Raw genomic sequence first — 18,325 nt, forward strand, 5'->3', positions numbered from 1 at the left:
CGCATGTGCAGTAGTGCACTGCACAGTACAGGCCCCGGGCTGCGGCACTGCAGATTTACCCTACTCGATCCACCAGCCAAAATTCACTAGTGAATTCTGTCTGGGGCTGGTAAATCTCATGCACCCAACCTGTATTAAAATCATGTCTTTTCTTTCAAATCCACTCCTGAATTCTCCACTAGTGACTGTAGCCCATTGAGAAATAGTTCATGACCACCATAGAACCATTTGAGACGAGGATGCTCTAGGTTTATCTCGGGTCCCGCTCATTTGGCCCACATCCCCCCCATCCAATAAAGGAATAATCACCCCTCATCCCTCTCAATAACATCCTCATGGTCAATCTCCCCATGCAGGGAAATCCTCCCTCTCGCCAGATTACAGCACTGGCCGGCCTGGGATTATGGCTTAAGTGACAACAGGACCATGTTATTCTTATAATTTTCCCTTTCATATTCACATGCAGATGCTCCAGCCAGGGGGGCTGAGCAGCAAAAACAACCCCAACAAAGAACATCTTTTGCTGCCAGGTTCCATCCAAACACCCCCACATCCTTTTAGTGTTACATAAAGGTGACGTTTTACTGTCTTATTGTTGTCTCACTGTTCTGTCCTGTCTTGCACTTTACTTATAATTATTTATTTATTCACTGTTGTATATTCTTAATTGTGGGGGGGAAAAAACATCAAATCACGTTCCATTTGTACTGCAATATGGTGAATAAAGTAATCTGATATCATGAAATTATAATATTGAACTTAACATGAACCCATCAATTTAGACAGCACGTGGTGTAGTGGTTAACAGCTAGAAGGTCCTGGGTTTGATTCCCACTTGAGGACCTGGTTGCCGCGTTGCCAGGTACCCAGGTGGGGTATCTCCCGGGACTTTCTGTGTGTACTTTGCATGTTCTCCCCGTGCTCGCAAGGGTTTCCCCTCCCTATAACATAAACCCAATGGAAAAACATTGCAGAACAGATCGCTAACGCTGTTGCGTCACTGACGAAGACGGACAGGAACACTTGGATTGGTCCCCGGGCACGGCCCACACCGCAGCCAATGTCTGCTCCCGGCTGGCCTTGGGGGGGGGGAAGGACAGCGGGATGGGTCAAGTGCAGAGACATTTCATCAGTGACTAAAACGCATGCTCTAAACAACCCTTATTTCAACAACCACACTTATTTCACGTACATATCTACCCATTAAAGGATATTTTCAGGGTGAATTACACAGACAGTAATTAGAACTCTGAGGCTATCAATTGGTATTATTCTATGGAAACAAAGTAAGAAAAGAGCAAAAATGCAGACATCATCTTCGTACAAAAAGAAACAATTTTATTTAACAGTGTTCAGGTCCAAGTATCAACAGACCCGATACCCCAAAAAGAAAAGAAAAAGAAAAAAGGGAACAAAATTTGCTACAAACTTCCAAGGAACAAAGAGAAATCGATCTACACAAAAAGGTTTATTCTTAAAAATACATTACCATAAACACACAAAAAGAAGTAGCCATAAAAGATATATAAGTAAGGGAAAGGTTGGGGGGGGGGGGGGTCCCATCATTATCATATGATACAACAGCCTGGAAAGATCTCGAATGGGAGATGTGTGTGTGTGTGTGTGTGTGTGTGTGTGTAAGTGAAAGAGTAATGTACTGTATATAAATGGTATAGTCTTCCACCTGAGGGGGTGTGTGATTGAGATGCAGCAGTCACGTGGGCAGAGAGAAGAGAGGGGGGGGGTACTAGAGGTAGCAGGTGCAGCTAAAAAAGGAAGAGCTCTAGTAGAGGTAGCTATAGCAGACGAACCAGGAGGTAGCAGAGAGATAGTAACAGTGCTAGTGAAAAGAGGGCGGGTTGGGTAGTTTGGGGGGAAGGGGGGTGAGTGAAGCGAGGTAGGCAGCGCTATAGGCAGGGGGTTGGGGGGTACATTATCAGCACCTAAAAGACAGCTAAAAGCCCACACCACGCAGAGAAGAGAGCGTTGTTTAGGGGGTTTGTTTTTCAACTGGATCGCAGCTCCGGCATCTCTCTCACTCTAAAGGCTGTATGAAGGTCAGCAGGAGATTATGTCTGTGTTGTGTGTGTGTGTGTGTGCATGCGTACTCGTGCGCACGCGTAGTCTCCAGTGCATTGTGGCAGGGTCTAGCTAACGTTTATGTGTGTGTAAGCAGCCTCCAGTGTGTGAGCTGGCTTAAGAGTGTGAGTGTGTGTGTGTGTGCTAAGAGTGCCGTACGGCTGGCTGGCGGTGGCAAGGAGGCGTTATGGGGTTTCGGGGCGTCCGCCAGCTATCGGTGATCTGACCCATGAGACGGCAGGGGAAGGGGGGGGGGGTCAGGCAGGGCAGAGCAGCCGAGCAAACGGTCATCAAACACCGTCTCTCTCACTCACACACACGCGCACACACGCACGCTATCCTGACTACAGTGTATCGTTTCAAAGAGGAGGAGCGAGAGGTAGATTCTCAGCGAGACAAGAGAGTTTGAGGGCCGGCTAGATCCCCTCCGTGCGCATGTATGGGTCACGTGTATGCAGAAAACCATTCAGTAACACAAACACAACAACAACAACAACAACAACAACAACACACACATCCCTGATACTATCTAGCCCTCGGGTCTGACAAGCTCCCCATGGTGTTTTCATGTGGAAAGACATATTAAGAGGTTTGTGTTTGTGTGAACCAGTCACAACCCATGACTCACCGCTGTGCCCTGAGAGGACGTGTGTGTGTGTATGTGTGTCTTGGGTGACCCTTGCCATTGAGCCCAGAGTGTGTGTGTGTTACTATGTGTGTGTAGCCTGGGATAATTTTGGGAGTTGGGGAGGGAAATACAGCCAGTAGCGAAGGCCATCTGAGTGTGTTTGTGTGTGTGTTTGTGTTGTGTGTAGGTGTTAGTTGTCAGCCACTCGTCCAGCGGAGGCAGCTGCAGGTCCCACAGTGGGGGCAGGAACCCCTTCAGGCTGTGGGGCAGCTGGACCAGGGACTGGAGAAAAAGAGAGGACCATACTTAACAAGTTCAATTTCAATTATCACAGTCAGCACTGCCCTCAACACACTCACTCTCATGACTGACTTATACACTTAAAAGAACACAGAAACATTTGGGGAAATTAGCTTACAGTCTTCTCCAGAGAGAGACAAGAAGATAGATACCAGTTTCCTCTCTGTGCGTTCAGTAGAAAGCTATCTGGCTGCATGTTAGCCTAGCTTAGCACAATGAATGGAAGCGGACATGGTCGGTTAGCCTAGGCATTGTCCAACTAACACCTCTCCCGAAGGCTAACCGGCCATGTCCGCTTCCATTCATTGTGCTAAGCTAGGCTAACATGGAGCCAGATACAGGGATTAAAGCAAAATAAAAAAAATCTCCTGACGGCACTTTTTTTTCAGGCCAAGTCATATTCTTATTTTAACCTCCACTATATATATTTTCTTAATAGCGTTAGCGTTTTAAGGGAACTAGATTATTTTTAACATCTTTTCTATTGCCAGTTTGCTTTTACATAATATCAATGCCGTTTTCAATTCATTAAATAAAACTGATTTATTTGGCAAGGGTTGACTCTGACTTTGTCATACAAATAAATAAATCTACATACTGTAACTTTTCAGTGCATGTTTTTATTTACAGTACATTGTGACAACTGAACAAGCTTATGACTTGAACAAGGGACTAAACAAGGGAAACGGTGCTTTAATAATACATAATGCAATTTTACAACAAAAAAAGTGCAGCTTACATACAGAAAACTCCTAATTCTGGGTTTTATGCACACATAACATAAAATATAGATTTCAAATGTATGTGTCTTGTACTTAATCCACAAGTCTTCTGCATCCAGGGGTTCCTCTAGTCTTTGGACTATAGACCATTGTGTTGTAGCGTCTACTGTCCTGACTGTGACTACAGACCACTGTGTTGTAGCCTACTGTCCTGACTGTGACTACAGACCACTGTGTTGTAGAGCCTACTGTCCTGACTGTGACTATGGACCCTACTGTTGTGGTTGTCGCGCCAGGCAGGGAGGCTGTGTGCTGGAGAGCGCAAATGCAAGTCTTGTGGCTAGCTTCTGATTGATGGCGAGCTAGCACCCTTTTCCCATTACTGCCATACTGTAATTTCCTATGGCATACGTTGCAAAAACACACACCTGGCTCTTTTAGTTTTTTGCACCATGAACTAAAAGGCTTGTTATCATACCCCGTTTCGTAGAGCCAAGCCCATCTCCATTTATTTCTCACGCTTTTATCTACCTCCGACACATCGGAGCCTTCTTTTAGTATGCGCACGTCCATGCTTATAGCATTACTAGCTAAGCGGAAATCAAGTTTCCACGCTCATACGGGCTCCGATGAGTATCAGAGGTAGATCAACGCGTGAGAAATAAGTTTTGTTTGGGTTTTGTCAGCTAAAGTAGGCCTAATGCAGGATTTGTGCACATGTGTTTTCTGACACATGTGAATGCGTTTCTGCTACTGGATCTACCTGCCTGTTCATTGTCTATGTATGCTGAAGGTCGATCAGAAGTAGGGATGGGACTTTCTAGCAAAAGTGCTATTTGAAAATTCGTGTTTCATAAAAAAAATACGCATTTTATTAAAAAAAGAAAAAAAAGAAAAAAAAATGCAGAACGAATATTCGATTGGAAAAAATTTAAATTGATCTTAATAACAGAAACGACTATTCTAATATTCGGTCCCATCCCTAATCATAAGTTTAAAAGAATAAAAGTGATAAAATCTATTACCTTTGTCCTGTAACATGTACCGGTATATGTTTGAAGAGAATGTAGCGTATATAAGCCTATGATTTATGGTAAAGTCAATCCCGCGGGAATGGGTGGGTCATATAAAAAACATCTGACTTTTTTTTTTCAGGCAAAGTCATATTCTTATTTTAACCTCCACTGTATATTTTTTATTTAATAGCGTTAGCTAAAAGGAAAAGACAACCCGTATATCAGGGTCTGACAGCACTACAATTACATTTTCATATCATAATATCATAACAGGCTGAGTCTTACCGGTAGAGCCGTCATGCTAACCCTTCGATAAGCTTTGTAGTCCAGGCATAAATGTGTCCATAAATCCATTTAGTTAGATCCAACACTGTCTGAATGTATCTTGCAATTATTATACATTTCCGACGACGAACTATTAGCGTAATCCTGTCTCTTGAGTCGCTGCGTCCATTATTGTTCGTCAATATCAGTCCGTGCACCCCACACCAATGCTGCGGTAGAAAGAAATGCCCTTTTTCATCATATTTGAAGCCGCTGATTGGCTCAATTTAGTTGCAATCGGTATGCCATTTACAAATCATATTATACCAGGTAGCCAATTGGCAGAAAATCCGTCACGACTCCAAATAAAATTGACGGAAATCTATCTCATGACGGAGCACTTTAATCTCTGCAGATAGCTTTCTACTGAACGCACAAAGAGGAAACTGGTAACTTTCTTCTTGTCTCTCTCTGGAGAAGACGGTAAGCTAATTTCCCAAAATGTTGGCGTGTTACTTTAACTCATTGAGCGCCAATAACAAGATATCTCGTTTCTGAGAGCCAACGCTTGAGCACCAATAACGAGATATCTCGTTTCTGGTACCTTTTTTTCATTATTATTATTCTAAACACTCGCACTGGCCTTTGTGAGTGTGCCTGGGACCTGCAATGACGATTGAATCCCGACAGGTGGCAGTATCGCCTACCTTATGAACTGCATGGGCCAGTTTAGTGTGGGCCGCCCCACGCCACAGTGAGCTCCCAAAGCACTAGGGAGCGAGCAGCAGTGAGCAGTACAGCCAACTAGGGCTGGGCGATATGGCCCCTAAGGTCGCTTTCACACAGGGGCTGTTTGGTCCCGACTTTCGGACCAGAATTCGATAGTCCGGTTTTTCGGGTTTGTGTGAATGCGCGTCGAACTCGGTTCGCGGACCAAACAGGCGAACTCTGGTCCGCCTGAAAACGTAGGTCTCGGTTCGGCTTCAGCGGACCAAACGCGAACCAAATATAGGAAGTGATTATTATTACCACTGCTCGCAGCACTCACTGCAAAACAAGCACACTGCATCTAATCTCTCTATCTATCTATCTATCTATCTATCTGACTGTGCATCTTGGGAAGAAGGAAGAAAAAACGCGGCTTATTATTATTACCGAGGCGCACGGCAATGGATCAATGCCACGTCAATACTATTATTACCTTACCACTGCTCGCAGCATTCATTCACTGCAAAACAAGCACACTGCATCTATCTATCTATCTCTCTATCTATCTATCTATCTATCCATCTATCTATCTATCTATCTATCTATCTATCTATCTAGTATATATCTGTGCATCTTGGGAAGAAGGAAGAAAAAACGCGGCTTATTATATTATTAATAAAACAGCTAAAAACACCGTGGTCTACAAGTTGTTTAGCGAGAGGATGGTGGTAATGTGCTTCAATAGAACAATGGATCAATGCCATGTCAAAATTCGCCTCCGCTGATCTGGAGGGCTCGCAGACAGTCCACACACGGGCTCGCAGCCACACACACATTTCCACCGTCCAATAGACAAGCGCCCTTTTCGACCGCGTGACATTGTTCAGAAGGTCTCGGTCCGCCTCACAGATTTCCATGTGAATGCAGGCGAACCAAATGAAGAATGCAACAATGTTGCAACTTCACCCCCAGAACCGCACCGAGTCCTCCAAAACTATATGTGAAAGCGACCTAAATGATATTGCGATATGTTTTGGCCATATCAGGGTACACGATATATATCACGATATTTTGACATTTCCTCTAAAGCACTTAAAGGGGAACTATTTGACTATTTCTTTCACTATTTGGGCACTTTTACACAATTCCTGTAAGTTTATGGAACACCTCTGTAATTTTTTTTTTTTTTAATTCATTGTTTTGTATTTCTAATCAAGTCCTCAAAAACAGCATTTTTCTACCTGAAGATCTTAAGCTGTTTTGAGGCTGGGCTCCTAAACCACTGTGTGGCCTTCGAAGCATCTGGGACATTAAGGTCGCTTTCACATATAGTTTTGGAGGACTCGGTGCGGTTCTGGTAGTGAAGTTGCAACATTGTTGCATTCTTCATTTGGTTCACCTGCGTTCACACAGATATCTGTCAGGACCGAGACCTTCTGAACAATGTCACGCGGTCGAAAAGGGCGCTTGTCTATTGGACAGTGGAAATGTGTGTGTGGCTGCAAGCCTGTGTGTGCGCGCGCGCGCGTGCGTGCGTGTGTGTGTGTCTGTGTGTGGACTGCGGAGCCCTCCAGATCAGCGGAGCCGAGTTTTGACATGGCATTGATCCATTGTTCTATTGAAGCACATTACCACCATCCTCTCGCTAAACAACTTGTACACCTCGTTGTTTTTGTGAGTACCCACATTCCCCACAAGCAGCTGTTTTATTTGGTCTTCAGCCCCCCAAGTCTGTCCACGAGACATGTTTACACAGTGTGCTTGTTTTGCAGTGAATGCGCGCCGCGGTAATAATAATAATAACAGCTGTGTTTTTTTTCTTCCTTGTTCTACCCCAAGATGCACAGTAGATAGATAGATAGATAGATAGATAGATAGATAGATAGATAGATAGATAGATAGATAGATAGATAGATAGATAGATAGATAGATAGATAGATAGATAGATAGATAGATAGATAGAGATAGATAGATGCAGTGTGCTTGTTTTGCAGTGAATGCGCGCCGCGGTAATAATATACCCAAGATGGTTTATCAGGTGACTTCCTACGTTTGGTTCGATGAAGCCGAACCGAGACCGACGTTTTCAGGCGGACCAGAGTTCGACTGTTTGGTCCGCGAACCGAGTTCGACGCGCATTCACAGACCCGAAAAACTCGAATTCTCGAATTCTGGTCCGAAAGTCCAGACCAAACAGCCCCTGTGTGAAAGCGACCTTACATGCAGCGGTGTCTATCTGACATCACAAATCATCACATTTTCAGATGACTCAGTTCAGTGAGGGTGAATATTGTGAGAGGAGAATTGGAAGAATGCGCCAATATGAGAATTAGAGACATAGATCATATTAATATAAGTCCACATAGCTAGGAAACGATGCTAAACACTGAAAAAGGCCATTTATAAGATAGTTCCCCTTTAAAGGTCCTGTCTTATAAATGGCATTTTCCAGTGTTTAGCATTGTTTCCTAGCAATGGGGGATTATATCAATGTGGTATGTGTCTCTAATTATCATTTTGACTCATCAGTCTAGTCTCGAGTTCACGAGATCTTCCCTCACTCAACTAAGCCATTCTGATTTGACTGTTTTGCTGACGTGAATAAGGCAATGGTTGTAGTCACCGCCCACAATCAACAATTCGCTCAACAACAGAGCGAGTGGAATTACTTCCTCAAACAGAGGGTGCCGACAGACAGCCGAAAACGAGAGAGAGATAGAGAGGGAGAGAGAGATAGAGGGGGACACACACCTCCCGACCGCGCGGGAGTGTGTGTAAATGTGTGCGCTGGGATGGAGCTTCTCCCCCGCAGTCGGGAGCACTCTCATATCACTGTCAAAATATCGTTGCGCACGGCACGCCCATATTCCGATCCGTGCAATAATATTCGCAGGGGTATATATTGTCATTTGAAACAAGTTACCAATGCATTGTCCTGTTGGATTATGCCCCCTGCGGCGAAATTAATTAGTATCCCCCTCAATCTCTTTCTATCTCTCTCTCTGTCTGCCAGTCGCAGACTGTGGGTGACTGTCACTCAAAGCGCGTATGGGCGGAGCCCAGCACAAAACAGCTTGAAATCTTGAAGTGGAAAAATCTTGCTTTAGAGTACTTGATTAAAAATATAAAACAATGAATTTTAGGGGAAAAAATACTTTACAGATGTGTTCCATAGACTCACAGGAATTGTGTAAAGTTGCCCAAATAGTGAAAGGAATAGCAATGCATGTCCCCTTTAAAAATGCTTGATTTAACCCTTTGATGCATACAGTCACGCCAATATGATGATTATAATAGTGCCTGCAACATACGTTTGCATTATTAAACCATGAAGATACTTTAAAAAAATATTAAATGAAAATGTAATAAGAGTAGTCTACTGACACTAATTCAATTTTTTTATTTTTTTATTTACAAGATTTAAGCTACAAGATTTAAGCTACAAGATTTACTCAACGCTGAATTACAAAAAGTAGATACCTGGTTTAAGTGCAATAAATTATCACTAAATAAAATTGTATTTCGGGACGGTTCTGGGACGGTGGTGAAAAAAGTTAGTCTGGAGCCCTGGCGCGGGGCATGGGGGGCATGGCTGCTGCTTGGTGCTGCTCGGGCTGCTGCTCGAGACAGACAGACAGACAGACAGACAGACAGACAGCCCAGACAGGAGAGATACACGGTGCTGCGCGCGGGCTGCTCCTCGGCCGCTGCTCGGTGCTGCTCCCCGGGCTCGAGACAGACAGCCAGACAGGAGGGATATACACGGTGCTGCGCGCGGGCTGTAGGTTACACTGCAGTCCGACAGTCTACTGCGCATGGGCGGTGAGCAAAAACGGCTCCGCGCAGATTACACGGCCACGTTGTCGCAGAGTTTTGGCGAGTATCCAAAACGAAAACACCTTTTCAGCGTTCCCGCTAGGGCAACGCGTTTTCCTGCCAAAACGACATTTCTATGTAACAGGGACAGCAAACGTATTCATTTAGCAACAAAACGAAAACAAAAACGCCCAGTGTTAGGCCTGAAACTGTCAAAATCCATCACAACCTTCAAAAAATCACTGAAAGAGGAACTGCTTAAATCATATCTCATATTTAGGTATATGAATTGTCTGTATTTATGTATCTATGTTGTAGGTTTGTTAGTAGGTAGGTGTGTAAGCCTACCCACGTTGTATGTTTTTTTTGTTTATATTTGTAATCAGGCTCCCTCCAAAAGCTTTAAATAGCTTCTTGGGAGACCTGGCACAGGCACACAATCTCGACAATGATGTTTTCACATGAAGATATGTATATGTAATATATCGTGTGTGTGTGTGTGTGTGTGTGTGTGTGTGTGTGTGTGTGTGTGTGTGAATAAATTCATTCATTCAAAAAAATACATCCAAGACTATTTATATAAAAACTCTTGGGTGCCTAAGACTTTTGCACAGTACTTTGGTTTTCTATCCACTTTAGCCAAACACACACACTACTGTGAGAAAATAATAATCACACACAAAGGGATAATGGCTTATAGCAGACTTAATGATTTTAGAATATTTCAGATAATGAAATTAAATGTTTATATCAACTATCCAGTTAGTATTTATACTGTAACGTTTGGCTACTTTAAATCATTGAATGTAGAGAGAGAGCGAGAGCACGCGCAAGAGAGCCAGCCCCCCCCCCCCCCCCCCCCGGGTTTTGTTCTAGGTTTGCGCTTTGAGCGTCTAAGCTGCCGTAGGTGATGATGTCACACTCAACACGTGAACAGTTGAACACACGGAGATGGAAACTGGATGCCCGATATAAAGAAACGAATAACCAATAAATATGAAGTTATCTTTTAACCTCTGTTGTCAAGCCTCATCAATATAACCCCACCTCCTTTCCTCACGAATGGAACTGGTGTCGTGGAGTCCCCGCTTTGAGCGTTTCCAGGGTTAGCGGCTAACGCTAGTTAGCTTAGCCTAGTTATGGGATAACTTAGTTAGCAGCTAACGTTAGCCCATTGCTTGCGTCAATTAAATTGCATGTCATTGCTGGTCTGTGTCTAATGAAATTACAATTGCATGTCATTGAAGGTCCGCGCTGGTCTGTGTCTATAATGAAATGAGGAAAGCTCTGCGCTAAAGCAAGTCTCATCTCAGAGTATACTCGATATATCGCCCAGCCCTACAGCCAACTAACGTTCGACAATGGCGATCGCCTAGAGCGAACTATTGGATATTATGAAGAAGACACAACGGATTATATGGATGATGATTATGGATGATAAGGTGCTTTTTCACCAGACTGTTCAGCACTTCTGGTAAATCATAAAAATACTATAGTCAAACCGGCCGATGAGGAGACATATTCGGCTCCGTGGTATAGTCTGGCCCGAGCACACAAACGAAGAAGAAGAAAATGGATGAGGGCCACCTAACGTTATATGTATTGATCCTGTTCTGATTGAAGACACTTGGAGCGAGAGTGGAGTACCTGCTGACAAGGGTAACGTCTATTTTACCAAACCCATCATAAAACATGCTTTTGTAATGATCGCAGCGTCCAAACCCCCCCCCCCCCCCCGATGGCTTTGTGAAGAAACATATGGTTGTGTTGACCTTTGACCTGGCAATAATATAGGTTTCAGGCGAGCAGCCACGAGATTTGCACATATGCGCACAAAACACTATATCTCACAATCTAGAAAACCAGCCTGGATTATTGTGAAAATGGGGCGATTTTTTGCGTGGTATAGCGCACAAACAAAGGTACCGGTATGTAGAAACAGGGGAGGAAATTTACTTTTTGGCTTACCAGCCAACTGGCGAGTATCTGATTTTTTTTACCAGCCAAACAGATTTTTTACCAGCCAAAAAAAATCACTAATTGTGATAATTATTTGTATGTCTTCGTCTAAATTGATTTTCAATCATAGTAATAATCACACCGTGTCTCTACTCTTTAAAATATTTATTAGCAGGGCGGCTAGGTGGTGTAGTGGGCAAGGCACTCGCCACCAATGTGGAGACGCTGGGTTCGCGTGTTCGAATCCAGCTCTCCACATTGTTTTCAGTTTGGCTGGTCGTCCGTACTAATACAATTGGCAGTATTAGAGGGTGGGAAACTGATGGGTGGGGATCGGACGTTGTGGACAGCGACTCCTACAGGTCAGTTGGTGCGCCTGCGCAGTAGAATCAGGAAGTGTCGGGGGCAGCGTGAGCCTCCCACGCGTTACTCCTCGCCACTGAGAGATCGAGCTGCGCAGGTGAAAAGATGCGACTCCTGTTACCTCAAGTACCGGAGGGGACTTGTGCTATGTATGACTTAGTCCACATTGCAGCCGGCTTGTGGGAGGCAAGAAACAGCGTTCGTGACAGGGGAGGGTTGAATTGGATGATACGAAATTGGGATGGGAGAAAATATAGAAAACTAGAAGCTAACTACTGTATACAGTTCCAATAGACTAACATACACCTCTGTGATTTAAATGTGTCCTTGCCTTATACTCGGGGGTTGTACTAGGGTTGGATGCAGTTCCCCGTTGGTCAGTCTGTCTGTTTTCCATCTTCTGCTGTGTTTAACGTTATCTGTTTGCAAGTGCTCCCTTGACTGATTGTTAGTACCGTGGGACTTTTATTAAACATTCTATATGTCCGCGGCAGGGTTTCCGTTGTCCGGTAATTACCGTTTTTTTACAGGGGAAATCTGTTGAAGTCCGACATATTTAAATATCTCCGGTCATAATGTCCTGTGAAAATAATTCCCTCTAAGCACAATTTGAATTGTATTAAAATAGTTACATTTGTTTTATTGTTGCTTCACCAAGCATGTCTAATAATGACAACGATGTCTCAGCGGGAGCTTGTTGCTGGATTTGCGAGAAGCATGCAACTGCAGAGCCGCAGAGCTCACAGAGCTGTGTTCGCACAGTGCAATACTCCAATTCAGCCATTGGCAATTCAGCTGTTGGGTGGGTGGCGCTGCTGAGCGGTCCCCAGACCGGACCTGAAAGCACCGCTGGCTCTGCAGCTGCACACCACTGGGACTCGTCCATCGCCTCGCTGGGAGGCGGAGATCGGCATTGGTTTCAGCGATCACTAGGGATGGGTACCGAATTCGGTACTTTTGAGGTACCGAACCGAAACACACCGGTACTACCGAGTATCGAATCAAGTGAGATACCGAAAGAAAAAAAAGAAAAAATATTTAACCTTTTTCTTTTTTTTATATATTTTTTTTAACTTTTTTCTTTTTATGTCAACGTTCACACGCGCAATATATGCTTACCTAGGATTTGACTTGATTCAACAACAAAGCAGTCGGAGCAATGGCAAGCCGAAAACTGTCGAAATTGTAGTTATTTGACGTTTGGATAATTTTTTTTCACGACTCAGGTAGGCAAATAAAATTTCTTGAGACTAAAGTACAGAAAAAAGGTACCGTTGGGTACCGGTATCGATTCACAGGTACCGGTACCGGTATCGGTTCAAATGTGAAAGGTACCCATCCCTAGCGATCATGCAACGTTGAACCACACGATAATGTTGCCGGCTCTCTCTGCTTTCTCAGTTCTTCGCTTGATATAATTAATACAAATGTCCAATATAACGGAATTCGTTAGCTCATAAAAATGTGATTATAACAGACTGCCGTTTAGTGTCGGGCCGACTGCCCACAGACAGTCTATTTTATTTCAAGTCAGCAGCAGCACTAAGTCTCGAGGGACTTATTTTATTTGGAATATATTAATGACTGTATACGCAAAAGTAGCCTAGTTTAAGTTAAAATATTATAAATCTACATGCCTTGAGGATGTCATTCTTTATATAGCCTGCCTATCAATTGTTTTTAAGCTCAATAAACTCTGACCGGAATTGATCCCATTTGTCCGGTAGATTGAAATCTTGCAGGACACAGAGACCGGCAACAATTTTTTCTAACGGAAACCCTGGTCCGCGGGTTGGCCAGTACTGTGGGAACTTTTATTAAACATTATATATGTCCGCGGGTTGGCCAGTACTGCGGAAACTTTTATTAAACATTCTATGTTTACATTACATTTACATTTAGTCATTTAGCTGACGCTTTTATCCAAAGCGACTTACAAGTTCTGTACGACAAGACAGCAAGAAGGGTACAACTCTATCAGCTGAGTAACAATGTTCATCAAAGTGTTGCATGTTACAGTGTAGGTTAGTTTATTAGGACAAGTGCATGACAGTAAGGTTAGTCAGGGTTAGATTTTTTTTCTTTTTTATATCATTTCAGATAATGGTTGAAGAAGTGAGTCTTTAGTCGAGGGCGAAAGATTGGACGGGTTTCGGCTGTCCTAACTGGGATGGGTAGTTCATTCCACCATTGTGGGTCAAGGACTGAGAATAGGCAGCTTCTCTTTGATGACCCTCTGGGAGCTTGGATAGGAGTAGGTCTGAGGCGGCCAGAAGATGCAGAGCGTAGGGGTCTTGAGGGTGTGTAGTTAGAGACCATTGACCGGAGGTAGGCGGGAGCGGTTCCGCCGGTCTTGTGCAGTACTCGCCAGACTGGCGAGTGGTCTTCATGAATCACTCGCCAAACGTAAAAAATACTCGCATTTGGCGAGTAAAGTGGCCTAATTTCCTCCCGTGTAGAAATAAACTGTTTTGTCCCTGTTTGAGTATAAATAGTGCCTGTCGATACTAGCCATACTATTGTCTCCATAGCTATAATATAGAATATACGATGGGTCCGGAAACATCGTGAAAATGGTCAATAACGCTGGTGCCAGGGAGTAAAGATAGAAAAACAGTGTGGCAGTCAATGAGTTAAGGGCCCCAGAGTTTACACTGAATTAGGAATTTTTTTTTTTTTACAAAACTCCATACTTTAGTATCCACTGGTCAGTTTAAATCTATAATGGCCAACCATTAGTTGTTTTAATTCATTTAAATTACTATATTACTATATAACTATATTACTCATACTGAACAGCTCTGGGAGTTAGGGGACTATATTACATACTGAACAGCTCTGGGAGTTAGGAGATTATATTACATAATGAACAGCTCTGGGAGTTAGGGGACTACACTGAACAGCTCTGGGAATTAGGGGACTATATTACACACTGAACAGCTCTGGGAGTTAGGAGACTACACTGAAAAGCTCTGGGAGTTAGGGGACTATTACACACTGAACAGCTCTGGGAGTTACATTTACATTTACATTTAGTCATTTAGCTGACGCTTTTATCCAAAGCGACTTACAAGTTCTGTACGACAAGCCATCAGGAAGGGCACAACTCTATCAGCTGAGCAACAATGTTCATCAAAGTGTTGAGTGCTACAGTGTAGGTTAGTTTATTAGGACAAGTGCATGACAGTACGGTTAGTTAGGGTTAGATTTTTTTTTTTTTATTGTTTTTTTTTAATTCAGATAATGGTTGAAGAAGTGCGTCTTTAGTCGACGGCGAAAGATTGGACGTGATTCGGCTGTCCTAACTGGGGTGGGTAGTTCATTCCACCATTGTGGGGCAAGGACTGAGAATAGGCGACTTCTCTTTGATGACCCTCCCGGAGCTTGGATAGGAGTAGGTCTGAGGCGGCCAGAAGATGCAGAGCGTAGGGGTCTTGAGGGTGTGTAGTTAGAGACCATTGACCGGAGGTAGGCGGGAGCGGTTCCCTTTGCCGCACGGTATGCTAGGTCGAGGGCCTTGAAGCGGATTCGTGCAGCAATGGGGAGCCAGTGCAGGTCCCTAAGAAGTGGGGTGACATGGGCCGACTTCGGTAGGTTTGAGATCAGGCGGGCCGCTGCGTTCTGAATGAGTTGAAGAGGCTTAGTGGCAGTGGCCGGGGACTACACTGAAAAGCTCTGGGAGTTAGGAGACTATATTACACACTGAACAGCTCTGGGAGTTAGGAGACTACACTGAACAGCTCTGGGTGTTAGGAGATTATATTACATACTGAACAGCTCTGGGAGTTAGGGGACTATATTACATACTGAACAGCTCTGGGAGTTAGGGGACTATATTACACACTGAACAGCTCTTGGAGTTAGGGGACTAATATTACACACTGAACAGCTCTGGGAGTTAGGAGATTATATTACATACTGAACAGCTCTGGTAGTTCGGGGACTATATTACACACTGAACAGCTCTGGTAGTTAGGGGACTACACTGAACAGCTCTGGGAGTTAGGGGACTACACTACTCACACATGCCGTTGGGCGCTCCAGGGTGGCGGGGGCCCATCATGGGAGGCATGCTGCCGGGAGGGGGTCCTCCGGGAGGCGGGCCGGACATCATGCGCCCTGGAATGGGCTGGCCTGGTCCCATAGGTCCTGAGCACCAGAGGGAAGGGGCTTGTTTTTAATTCGTCTTTTTTTTTTATGTACCGATTGTTAACACATTGGGCGCCGGGGGTTGTGCCCATCAAAGTACCCAGTCTGCCACCGTTGAAAGCCTATGAAGATGTTTACCTTCTTTGCAGGGCTATAACTTTTTAAATTGTATTGCTATATTGACATTACTATGGCCCATTCAACATCGATTATCTATCGTTCAGGATGTGGGAATTCCAAAAACAGTAGTTATAGGCCCTGAAGCATATGATAGATTATCGATTGGCGTTTCTTTCCTATACACGCTATATTAAAAAATTCAAATGTATATGATCGGTATACATTATGCTTCATCATGCGTGAAGGAAAGGGGGGGGGTTCGTTTATAATTCCTTGATAGTCAGTAACGGCTTTATTTAGTATCACCCCCGTCCTCATTCAACTACACTGGCTCCCTGTGCACTCGGATTGATTTCAAAAACCTCTTACTCACCTTCAAAGCCCTCCACAATCTAGCCCCCACCTACATCACTGACCTACTCCAAGATTACACCCCCTCCTGCACCCTCCGCTCATCCTCTACTGGACTCTTATCCATCCCCAGCTCACACCTCAGTACCATGGGTGCCCGAGCGTTCAGCTGCTCGGCTCCCAGACTCTGGAACTCCCTGCCCACACACATCCAACAGTCAGACTCACTCTCATCATTCAGATCACAATTGAAAACCCATCTGTTCAAACTTGCATATTCACTATAACCTCCATCACTGCCCAATACCACCTGCTGTTTGTTTGTCTGTTATTTTAACTTCACTGTTTTTTATACTTCTTGTTGTTTATCTTATTCTTTTCTTAACCTCGTCTTTTAACTGCCTTGCTTACTGGGCATACTCAATATAACTGCACCCTGTGTGCCACTGTTTTATATTTCATACGTTTACATTGTTTGTCTTGTTTTTAACTCCACTGACACTTTTGCAAAGAGCATCGTTTTAATCATGATTGTTCTGTTCTTATGCCCTGTAAGGTGACCTTGGGTGTTTTGAAAGGAGCCTCCAAATAAAATGTATTATTATTATTATATATTGATCAGATGGTTTGCAGTGAAATGAATAAACAATCAGGCTGAAAATAACATTACTGTCCTCTTACCGTTCGCCGATGAGACTGGAGGAAAAAGATCCCAATTATTTGACACCGATCTCCTAGATCCATTTCCGGTTTGTGTGGCGCAATAAACGCCGAAATCACATCGATTATTAAGTTTAGAAAGCGATCCAAATGCACTATAGTGTTTGTCTGGATCCACGTAACAAGATATCACTGCCGGAGGGATTTCCTCGACGCACCGATCGGCACTTCCGGTTTTGGCGAGAGTGTAACTCGCCAGACAATCCACCAGGCGGCGGTATTGAGGCGTTGCAATCTCATACAGGGTCCCACTGCAGTCCGGAGGTTGGCTGGATGAATTATGAATGCCATGGCGAAAAATTTTTATATTGACCCCAAAAACGGCGTAAGTCGTTCTTGCCGTTCAACGCATGGCGGGCAAAAATGGCGTAACTCGTTCTTGGCGACCAAAGTGTTAATGCCATCCTCTTTGAGTGTGATTATGTACAGTGTCCTTGGGTGAATCGAAAGCTTTTACATGCTTCCCCCTCAGTCAGATTATACGTCACTACGGACTCAACTTTCATCGTTATGCTGATGATACTGAGCTCTATATCAGCACCTCACCATCCTCCCAGCTACCCCCACAGTCTGTAGTCAACTGCCTCCACGCCATAAAAACCTGGATGTCAACCAAATTACTGAAACTCAACAGCAAAAAGACAGAGCTTGGTTGTGGCCCCCAAGGCACTGCTCGGGAAGGTTGGAGATCTCCTCCTCCACGTTGGCGGCTGTTCCATCTCCCCGTCTCTCGAAGTCCGTAACCTGGGCGTCACCCTTGACTCCACACTTTCATTTTACTCCCACATCAAATCCGTCACCAAGTCTGCCTTCTACCACCTCAAAAATATCTCCCGTCTCCGACCCTCACTCTCAGACTCTGTGGCTGAGACCCTGATCCACTCATTCATCACCTCCCGGTTGGACTACTGTAACGGAGTCCTGTTCGGGGTACCCAGCAAAGCCCTGGACAGGCTCCAGTATGTTCAGAACTCAGCTGCCAGGGTTCTCACTCACACCAAGCCCTGGCAGCACATCACCCCCACCCATCTCCACTGGCTCCCAGTCAAGTTCCGCATCACCTTCAAACTCCTGCTCCTCACCTACAAGTCCCTCCATGCCCTCGCCCCCCGATACCGGTCTGATCTCCT

At 44.4% G+C, this 18,325-nt stretch overlaps 1 protein-coding gene across 2 annotated transcripts in view; it reads right to left on the bottom strand.

Moving 5' to 3' along the window:
- Positions 1-1,315: 1,315 nt before the first annotated feature.
- Positions 1,316-18,325, bottom strand: part of smarcc1a (SWI/SNF related BAF chromatin remodeling complex subunit C1a) — a 101,468-nt gene continuing 84,458 nt past the window's right edge. The window contains exons 27-28 of one of the 2 annotated variants that reach the window (XM_084335690.1): positions 15,879-16,004; positions 1,316-2,989 (exon numbers count right to left, since the gene is read on the bottom strand). In XM_084335690.1, the coding sequence (XP_084191816.1) occupies positions 2,898-2,989; positions 15,879-16,004 (218 nt within the window). In that variant the 3' untranslated portion in view covers positions 1,316-2,897. The remainder of the gene's footprint in view (positions 2,990-15,878; positions 16,005-18,325) is intronic. The other variant, XM_084335691.1, reaches the window with a different exon arrangement.

The sequence above is a fragment of the Notolepis coatsorum genome (genome assembly GCF_963971535.1).
Source record: "Notolepis coatsorum genome assembly, chromosome: 19".
NCBI classification, from domain to species: Eukaryota; Metazoa; Chordata; class Actinopteri; order Aulopiformes; family Paralepididae; genus Notolepis; species Notolepis coatsorum.